Consider the following 10,328-nt stretch of genomic DNA (forward strand, 5'->3'; position numbering starts at 1 on the left):
GAACAATTACTAAAGGCGTTTTCTTTATATATATATATTGAATATTTTATACTTTCAATATGGAGGTCACAATACCTTTTGATAGGGATATTTTTATAATTTCATATATATGTTAATTTAGCAAGTACCGAGGGTATATTTATAATTTGAAGAAAAATCATTTGAATTGCAAAATATTTGAGTGCAAATCATGTGCAAATGCAAATGATTTGTAGTGTAGCAAGCCTCCTTAGTAAACATGATTTTCCTAGGAAATCTGTTATTTTCTTCGATTCTCATTTGAGTTACCAAACGTCTTTGTCCTATTACCCTCCGCCCCCAAGAAAAACGTGTTAGGACATTAAATCATGAATCATGAATCATGAGTATAGAAAGAATCTTATTTTAATTTATCCAAAAAGTAGGCATTTAGACCTCTAAATTATACACGTTCCCCATGCAGTCTTGACTCATGTAGGGTCCAAGAGTCCGACTAGCCTTACTAACTTAGTAAGGAATAAAGGCCTTACTCCCTACCAAAACTAAACCTTGAGATTTGTAATAAATCTTAAGGTTTAGTTGACTGTGATGAACCTTAGTAAGGTTTTTTTTTTTTTTTCGTCCTTACTATGTTAATTAGTCAGGAAAGTATTAGTCAACATCCAATGACCCTCCTCTACTCAAAAGAGATTTAACTGTAATTACGCATCCCAAGAAAAAGGATCTATGGCTTGGTGTTAATGAGTATCAACCAAGTGAAGACTTTCTAGTTAGAAAATCAACTCTCTCAACAAAAAAAAAAAAAAAATCACATGGAGAGCTTTTCATTGACCCATTAATTTTTAGGGTTGAGATTTCCTGACATGACAAGTGCAAGAACCATTGATTTCTTTTCCTTGGGATACACAACTGCACATCCCCATAAACATGTGCAGTTTCGTTTCCTGAGGAAAATCTATGATTCTTGCACATGCCATGCCAGGAGAGTTAATGTGGGGAGTTTGTCAAAAGAGAGTTAGAAAATCATTATTCTAATTTTTATCTCAACCAAATTATATTTGGGTGGGGGGAATTCTCACCACAAATCGTATTCTGCTTAGCCCGTGAGTTTACAAGATGAAAAAAAATACTCAAATCCAATGACTTGAGATAACCGGTGAGAATGATCTTTTCTGTGCACTTCCTTGGAAACTGAAGAATCATTGGGATGAAAGAATAATGAGTCTTTTATTTGAATCTGATCAGATATAATAATTATGTAATATTGCATATTTACATTACATTTATTAGATATTATACATACAATAAAATTAGTTCCAAATCTAATAATAGTAGATATCCAATAAAATAATCAATTTCAAATATTGATATAAACTATTGGTAGGATTTCGGATTTAAATTTTGAGATCAGAATTTTCTTTTTTCAGAGTAGGCTTCAGGTATTCCTATATTATTGGGAGTATTATTCTATTTTATTTTCTTTTTCTTTTTCCATTTTTATAGGGAGGAGTTTTGATAGTGTGAGAAATGATATTGTCTTGGTAATTACCATGGCTAGGGCTGTCAATGGATTGGATCATAACTAACCGGTTCTAATCCAATAACTTTGTATCTGGATTGAGGATTTGAATTTCGATAACGATCTGATCCGATAAAGTTTCGATACGAGAGATTATCAAATCAATCTAGATAACCCATGACCCAATCTGATAAAATGTGAAAAATTATATATTTTGTTTTAAATTTGAAATTTATTTAGATTTTGTATTTCAAATCACGTATGATCTGATCCAGGCCCAATCTTATAGTTATTGTATTTGCTTTGAATCCTAATATCAAGTTTCCATGAAAAGCTGATCCAACAAGAGTCCAATTCGATGCTCATTGAATTTGATTCTAGGATTGATCCAAACCTTATCGGTTGATCCCAAATTGACCTGATCCATTGAATTCATGGTTTAGATCAGATTTGAAAAAAAAAAAAAAAAAACTTTTTTTTTTACCTTAATTAAGTGTTTGAAAATGAGTAACCAATGTGGTCCTATATTTAGATGATTGGATGCAATCAAACTTGATGATGTCGCACACCCTCAAATGTTGATATGGGCTACAAAAGATTCACGTTGCAGAGGGTTTGCTCCCGAAAAATGATAGTTTGGGTATTCCAAAAACATAAGTATATGAATTATTTGGGGGACCATCTAGATATAAAAAATTTACTAAATAAATTATAATTGTGATAATATGACTTGTCAGGTGGCATGCTCGATCGACTCCCTAACATGGTAAGTTCGAGTATCGTAGATAAGTATTCTTTGAAATACATGATTGCACTTCCCCATAAAAAGTGTATCTCAAGGGAGTCGTGTATCTTGAGGCGTACACTACTATGGTTCCCAAACTTGTCCATGTCATGTCAGATAGTTGATTGTGTATGTCACCTGGCGAGTCATATTATCACGACTCAATAAAGGACCCCCCTATGGTTACCGAATTTGTCCACGTCAAAACCCAACCTCACCCCAACTCTTCTCTCTACCTGAGAAAAAAAGAGTTGTGCTGGGGTGACAGATTTACTGCGATTCTCACAATTCTGACGTGGACATACATACATAACTGTAGATGTTTTATACTCGTGGGAAATGTGGTGCATTTCATAATAGTTAAATAATTGCCACTCAAACAATCCATCTCTTTATAAACCTCGTCCGCGTTGCCTCTCCACACCTCATCTCTCTCTCTCTCTCTCTCTCTCTCTCCTGCATTTTATCAGACATGGCTGTTTCTGGGTATATCATGACAGGAACCTCAACACTCTCCCCATCCATGAAAGCTTCTATACCGAATCTTAGTTGTAGAAGACAGGTCTATAAATAAATATAAACAAATCGTTTTTAGTCATATTTCCTGTTTTTGTCATTTGGGTTTGTTTCTTTGTTATTTATTTCTTCAAGTTAGTGATCAAAATATCAATTGGAATTGGACGAAGTTCTGACTGGAATGGTGTTTCTGATTTGGGTTTCTCTTATGGGTTTCAGTTCTGTGTAAGAGCTTCTACTAAGACTTCAGCTGATGGAGAAAAGAAAGCTATGGTAAGGAAAGAAAAGGATGATTGGAAGATTGATTTCTCAGGAGAGAAACTAAACACACCATTGTTGGACACAATCAATTATCCAGCCCATATGAAGAATCTCTCCACACAGGTAACTAATCATGCGTGAAAAACATGATCAAATGTTTATATATGTAGAGATGGGTCTTCTATTTTCTTTTGCTTCCACTTTTTTTTTTTTTTTTTGAGATTAATGGGGTTGTAATGGTTTTTTCTTTGTGGGTTTTTATAGGATCTTGAACAGTTAGCAGCAGAGCTAAGAGCAGATATTGTGCACACAGTGTCAAAGACAGGTGGACATCTAAGCTCAAGCCTAGGAGTGGTGGAGCTATCAGTGGCTCTTCATCATGTCTTCAACACCCCTGAAGATAAGATCATATGGGATGTTGGACATCAGGTTGGCTACCCATACAAATTAAGAATTTTAAGTCTATTATGTTTCCACAAAAATTTATTCAATTTTCACCTTTGATGTTTGAGGAATTCTCAAGGTACTTAGTAAGTCTTCTTTTTGTTATAATTTCAGGCATACCCACATAAAATTCTGACAGGGAGAAGGTCTAGAATGCACACAATCAGGAAGACATCAGGGCTTGCTGGGTTTCCTAAAAGGGATGAAAGCATTCATGATGCTTTTGGTGCAGGGCATAGCTCCACAAGCATCTCTGCTGGTCTTGGTATGTTTGAATTCTAACTCTCATCATCACCTTTTCTTGTTAATGTTCTTTCTTCTGGGTTAGGGTTATACAATTTAGTTTCACTCAATGAATTATGTATATTTAGCTTCATAAGTAACTAAACTAGATTTATGGGGTTGGCTTTAAAAAAATGTGTATATTTGGTAGGTATGGCAGTTGCAAGAGATCTTCTAGGAAAGACCAACCATGTCATCTCTGTTATTGGAGATGGAGCCATGACTGCTGGTCAAGCTTATGAGGCCATGAACAATTCAGGCTACCTTGATTCCAACCTGATTGTCGTATTAAATGACAATAAACAAGTCTCCCTACCGACTGCCACTCTTGATGGTCCCGCAACTCCCGTTGGAGCCCTCAGTCGTGCTCTCACCAAGATCCAAGCAAGCACCAAGTTCCGCAAGCTTCGTGAAGCTGCAAAAGTAAGCCTTCACTAGATTTCCTACTTTCCGATTTGATTGGTTTTGTATGGTTTAATTTCATTGATGTTTCAATTATGTTCTCTATTATTTTAAAGAGTATGACAAAGCAGATAGGAGGGCAAACACATGAGGTTGCAGCAAAGGTGGATGAATTCGCAAGAGGGATGATTAGTGCTTCTGGGTCTACTCTGTTTGAGGATCTTGGATTGTACTACATTGGTCCGGTGGATGGGCACAACATTGAGGATTTGGTTACGGTATTTGAAAAAGTAAAAGCTATGCCTGCACCAGGGCCTGTTCTGATACACATTGTAACTGAGAAAGGAAAGGGTTATGCTCCAGCAGAGGCTGCCGCCGATAAAATGCACGGTGAGACTTTGCAATTGTTATATTATATTTGCTGTATTATTCAATTCTTTTTGGAAGAATTCTCAATGAAATCCAAATTCACTTTTGTTTCAGGAGTTGTTAATTTCGAACCCCAAACAGGAAAGCAATTTAAATCCAAGTCCCCAACCCTTTCAAACACTCAATACTTTGCAGAATCTCTTATAAAAGAAGCAGAAACAGACAACAAGATTGTAGCCATCCATGCTGCCATGGGTGGTGGAACTGGACTTAATTTCTTCCAGAAAAGGTTCCCTGATCGTTGTTTTGACGTTGGGATTGCCGAACAACATGCCGTTACGTTTGCAGCTGGTCTAGCCGCTGAGGGTCTCAAACCATTTTGTGCCATCTACTCCTCATTTCTTCAAAGAGGTTATGATCAGGTGAGAAGGGGGAAAAAAATTACTTGGTCTTTAGATATTATGATTCTGAGTCTGACTATTAGAATGGAATTTTGTGAAGGTGGTGCATGATGTGGATCTCCAAAAACTACCTGTTCGATTTGCGTTGGATAGAGCAGGCTTGGTTGGAGCCGATGGGCCTACTCACTGTGGGGCATTCGACATCACATACATGGCTTGCTTGCCTAACATGGTGGTCATGGCTCCATCTGATGAAGCTGAGCTAATGCACATGGTTGCCACAGCGGCAGCCATTGATGACAGGCCGAGCTGCTTTAGGTTCCCAAGGGGTAATGGAGTCGGGGTAGCTCTCCCTCCCAATAACAAAGGCACCCCTCTTGAGGTTAGTATATTGGTTAGCCCTTTAAACTACTTCATAATTTTGCAATCGAATGAAAAATATGAACTTTAAAACCATCTAATACTTATTTGTTGTTTAAACAGATTGGTAAGGGAAGAATCTTGATGGTAGGCAATAGAGTTGCAATTCTTGGGTTTGGTTCTGTAGTTCAGCAATGTATGGAAGCTGCAAACACACTTAAATCCTGTAATATTGATGTGACGGTCGCAGATGCTCGGTTCTGCAAACCTTTGGATGCAGAGCTCATTAGAAGATTAGCTAAAGAACATGATATCCTAATTACAGTGGAGGAAGGTTCCATTGGAGGTTTTGGGTCTCATGTATCTCACTTCTTAAGCTTAAATGGTCTTCTAGATGGACCCCTAAAGGTAACAAATTTTTTTTTTTTTTTTCCTTTCAAATTTTCAAGCTAAAATGGTTTTTTTTTTTTTCTCAATTCTGAATCTATTTTGTACATTTATGCAGTTAAGAGCAATGATGCTTCCAGACAGATACATTGAACATGGATCACCTAAAGATCAGATTGAAGAGGCAGGACTGTCTTCAAAGCATATTTCTTCAACAGTATTGTCTCTCATGGGGAGGCCTAAAGAAACTTTACAATTCAAATGAGCATAAACATGGGAAGCAAGATCATTTCCATTTTCTGGTCTTTTTATAACTTCATGGGTGAGTGGAGTTTGTAAATCCAAATCAGAATTTGGGAATTTGGGTCTTAAAATAATACTGAAGCCTAAGTAAGATCCCTTTGTATGTCAGCCATTCTCTCTATATATATGTTCCATTCCCACAAATAGAAAGATCGGGTAGATTAGAAATCAAATGAGGGTAATGTTATTTTAACTTCTGTAAGTTGTATGTTGGGCCTATTGATATGGCTAGCATTGAAGTCATGATAATATGTACTATATCTAAAGAGAATAGAAGAAGAAAGATTTCTTTCTTTTTTTTTGCAAAAAAGAAAAGTAAAATCCTTTTAAAATTGTTCTTGTTCATAAAGTATACTTGGGTACAATCTATTTTTCTTGTGGTAATAAATAATATTATTTAAATCCATTTGGGTATTGGGCCCTTTTAATGACAAAGTGAAGAGCAATGTAAAAGTGGTGATTCGGTCTCTTAATCATGAATCATGGATATGAATCCATTGCCTTTCTTTATTTGACAGAAATTAATTCTCAATAGTTAAAAGATTAATGTTGCTGACACCAACAATATTTGGGACAATTCTTAGTCGACAATAATAAAGTATTAGATAATATTATTTAATGTATCCAATGAGATGTAATTCAGTTGGATTTGTGCTAATTTGAATCTACACGAAGCCAAAATCAAACAAAGGGCCACCAACCTGAAAAGTTGAAATCAACCTGAGCAGCTTGAATGGCTCAACCCAAACCCACCATGGGCTACAAATTCAGTCAAATCTATTCCAGGTGTCTGGCTTATGAATTGGTATGATTTTGGGATGAATGTGGCAAACTCAATTGACTATCCTGACATGACAAGTTTGGGAATCATAGATATGTTCTCCTCGGGAGACACGACTGCACTTTCTCATAAAAAAATGAATCACAAGGTAATCGTATTTTTCAAACTTGCCACGTCAAATAATTGATTGAGTTTGCCACGTGGGGATAGTCAGATTCTCATCCTCAAATCGGGAACACCTTTTTTATCAGAAAACAATGACACATGATACACGCAATAACATTTTGGGGGAAAATATGTAAGGGGGTGCAATCAATTTGTCTTTATTGAGAATTTGAGATGACTTTGATTACATCAAACCTTTTGAAATCCCGTTTGCAAGACCTTTTTTTAGTTAGGACCGCAAGAACATGTGGTTATCTATTTTTCTCTTTTAAAATGATTATGACCTTTACACATACATTTTTTGTTTTTTTGGCCGAGGAATATCCCCACGTCAGGTGAGACTGGTTTACCTGGGCCACGTACCATCCCACTCTATCACATGTTAATAGCAGGTAAGTAGTCACTTCACATGGAGGAGCATATAGAGACTCGAAGACATGACCTGAAGAGCAAATCCAATCATACCTTATCATCTCAACCAACCCCTGGTGGATCATAGACTTTCTTTTGTTAGATAGTAGGAAAAAAAAATTAATATCATTAGAGGATTTCTTTGAAGTGTCTAATAGAGTATATGATGGAATATAATATGGTACATGTGATACACTGTATCATATTTGATGTATCTCATACTACTAATAATGATGTTTGGCTCTTATAATCATCTGAGAATTATCAAAAAAATTATTTTTTTCACTGTCACCCCCTTATGGCTTTTGATAATGTATTCATCACTTTGAATTACAAATACAATGGTTTCAAACCAAGAAGCCCTAACATAAAGAATGAAAATAATCTTCTAAAATTTTGGACTAGACAAAGATGCAACTCTTATGAATGAATTTTAGGTTCCAAACCTTAATTGGGGCAATCATCTTCGTTGTATTTTAGTAAGACACATACATATTTTCTTTATTGATTTATGATTCAATTTGAGTAGTTTGGTGGATTCTTCTTCGGTCAAATATAAGAGGAGAAAAACGAAGAAAAACAAAATAATAAAAAATCACTTTGAGGTACAGTAATCTACGTTGTCTTATATACATAAGAGGCACCCCAACTCCACTTGAAATCAAAGATGCAATTGAATTTCTAGCAAATTTTTCTTAAGGATATAATAGAGCCAATTTAGCCAAAATTATATTCTTTCAAAGTTGTATTGATTTTAAAAGAATGACACAGAGAATTTTTGATACACCAATACTTCTTTTGTAAAAAATAAAAACAGTTTAAACAAGAAGAAAATTAGGAAGAAAGAGATTATTATTTATTTTTTTATTTTTGTTGACAGAATTGATCTTTTCATATAGAGAATAACCTCAAAGGTCACATCCATTCGAAAATGGACAAAGAAACTTGATAGATACGAAACCCATTGGAAAGCGTCCTTTGGGTGAAAACCAAGTTGAAATGATAGTTAAGAGGAAACCTTTAAACTGAAATCCAACAAGCACCTTTTGGAACCACTAAGTACCCGTTTAGGTCTGGGAAACTGTTAGACGCCCCCGTAGGCCCATTCAACACCCTTTGGGTTGGTTTGGAATCTATTTAAACGTCTTTCTCTCTCTCTCTAATCCATTAAGTCATTGGGTTTCTTTGTATAGAAAAGTGTGCCCTAGAGGTTGGGACATAGAAACTAACTTTTTGATCTCTCTTTCTCTCCTTTGTTCGAGTTACTTTAAATATCTCGTTACTCATACTAGACCGATCGAGTTTGTTGTAGACCTACTACTTTCGAGTGTACGACTAGCAGGATCGTGATTGTTGAATCTTGGAAACCGATCATCGGAGCCTTTTGCACTGTGGATATCATACTAAAGGAGTGCAAATTTGATTTCAAAGACATGACTTTTTCGTGTCTCAATCACATCAAAATCAATAAATTCATTCCAATATTTACTTTCTACAATTTATTTTCTGGATTAAAATATTTGTTTCAAGAATACAAAATATATCTAATAACTTCATCATTTTTCAAAAATAAATTACAATCCATGTGAAAAGACAACCACTAGGAATGCTTTAATTCACATCACTTACTTTTTCACTTTAGCCAAAAAATATATAAAAAGGTAACGTAATTTTCAAATTTCCATTTTATAATTAATTTTATTTCACTCAACCCAAAATAAATATTGTTTAAAATAAATATAAAACAATATTTATTTTTAACATGTTTTTCATTAGATTAATGAGGATTTACATAAATCCCTTCTAATTCTAAATTCAGACAAACTTTATTTTCCAAAAAAAAAAAAAAAAGAGCTTAAGCCATACCTTATCTAACAGAGTAAACTCATCAAAGAGACGTTAAAGAACACATCAAGTTATATTTTAAATGTAAAAAATAAAAAACTATGAATCAATCGGACAATATCTAACGCATTTGGAACTATAAACATGGCCAAACAACTCCAATAAGACGTGCATTCTCGAGAAAATATGGGACAAAAGAAAAAAGATTACAGAACTCAAAACGTACGTCCTAAAATCAATTCCTCTGCTAAACATTTGCTTCGCCATAAAATAATGGTATTCTCTCTTGCACATTAGCTAACCAATGGTGTATGTTACCAGCACGATATATGACTTTATAGTGTACATCTGGCATTAAATTATGACTCAGGATCCAATAGGGTGTCCTTTTCCAGAGCAGATCCTCTATAATGTTATTTCTCTCTACTTTATATACAGGTGACAGAGTGCAGAAAAACTAACCTTACAGTCATCTTGTCTTAATGCTTTAGATCTGATTTAACACATAAAACAAAACAAAAAACTTTTTTTTTTTTTTTTAACCTGATCAAAGATTTTGAAAATAGACTGTCAATGTTTTCTCAATTTTAAACGATTCAATTTTACAAAAAATCAGCCTATTCCAAAACTTCTAACCCCATCAAAAGTGATTTACAAAACATGTTTGACATCAAACTTGGCAAACTTTAAGGCTGCCGAATCGCTCCCATAATATATTTATAGAGATAGAATCAAAATCTAATGATGTTTTGTAAATTGGGGTTAGAAGTATTGGAATGGACTGAAGAAGAAAATTTCTAAACCGCTATCTAGGCTTGTGACATATTACTTCTTAATATCAAGTTGCATATGACTAAATTTTTTAATCAAATGTGACATATATATATATATATATATAATTCTTAATTAATAAACATAAACTTTGAACGCGGTCCATCCCGTTTGACCAATTCTTGGCCCAATCACAATCACAATAACGTGTTCTTTCTTCTTCTTGCATGTAAAAATTGCAGGTGGACTTTAAAAAACCTCATTATAAAACAAATAAACTAACATTGGATGTGTAAAAAAATTTAAATGCAGATATGAGAATGCAAACGATCCCTACTCCGCTACGGT

General features: G+C 34.7%; 1 protein-coding gene across 1 annotated transcript; it reads left to right on the forward strand.

Annotated features, from left to right (window-relative positions):
• Positions 1-2,688: 2,688 nt before the first annotated feature.
• LOC147407211 (1-deoxy-D-xylulose-5-phosphate synthase 2, chloroplastic-like) lies at positions 2,689-6,300 on the forward strand. The gene is made up of 10 exons (XM_086435656.1): positions 2,689-2,844; positions 3,018-3,182; positions 3,324-3,488; positions 3,618-3,768; positions 3,937-4,208; positions 4,304-4,577; positions 4,671-4,978; positions 5,058-5,339; positions 5,441-5,725; positions 5,823-6,300. Exons 1-10 carry the CDS (start codon positions 2,755-2,757, stop codon positions 5,967-5,969), a joined length of 2,139 nt encoding a protein of 712 aa, XP_086291782.1. The 5' UTR covers positions 2,689-2,754; the 3' UTR covers positions 5,970-6,300.
• The last annotated feature ends 4,028 nt before the right edge of the window (positions 6,301-10,328 follow it).

Source organism: Akebia trifoliata, chromosome 3 (assembly GCF_017979445.1).
Source record: "Akebia trifoliata isolate Shusen 1 chromosome 3, ASM1797944v1, whole genome shotgun sequence".
NCBI lineage: Eukaryota > Viridiplantae > Streptophyta > Magnoliopsida > Ranunculales > Lardizabalaceae > Akebia > Akebia trifoliata.

Excerpts from the sequence above, each read along its gene's own strand:
- LOC147407211 (XM_086435656.1), top strand. The coding sequence starts at position 2,755 with ATGGCTGTTTCTGGGTATATCATGACAGGAACCTCAACACTCTCCCCA. Across the intron at positions 3,183-3,323 it reads TGAAGAATCTCTCCACACAG|GATCTTGAACAGTTAGCAGC; the intron begins GTAACTAATCAT and ends GGGTTTTTATAG. Across the intron at positions 5,726-5,822 it reads TTCTAGATGGACCCCTAAAG|TTAAGAGCAATGATGCTTCC; the intron begins GTAACAAATTTT and ends ACATTTATGCAG.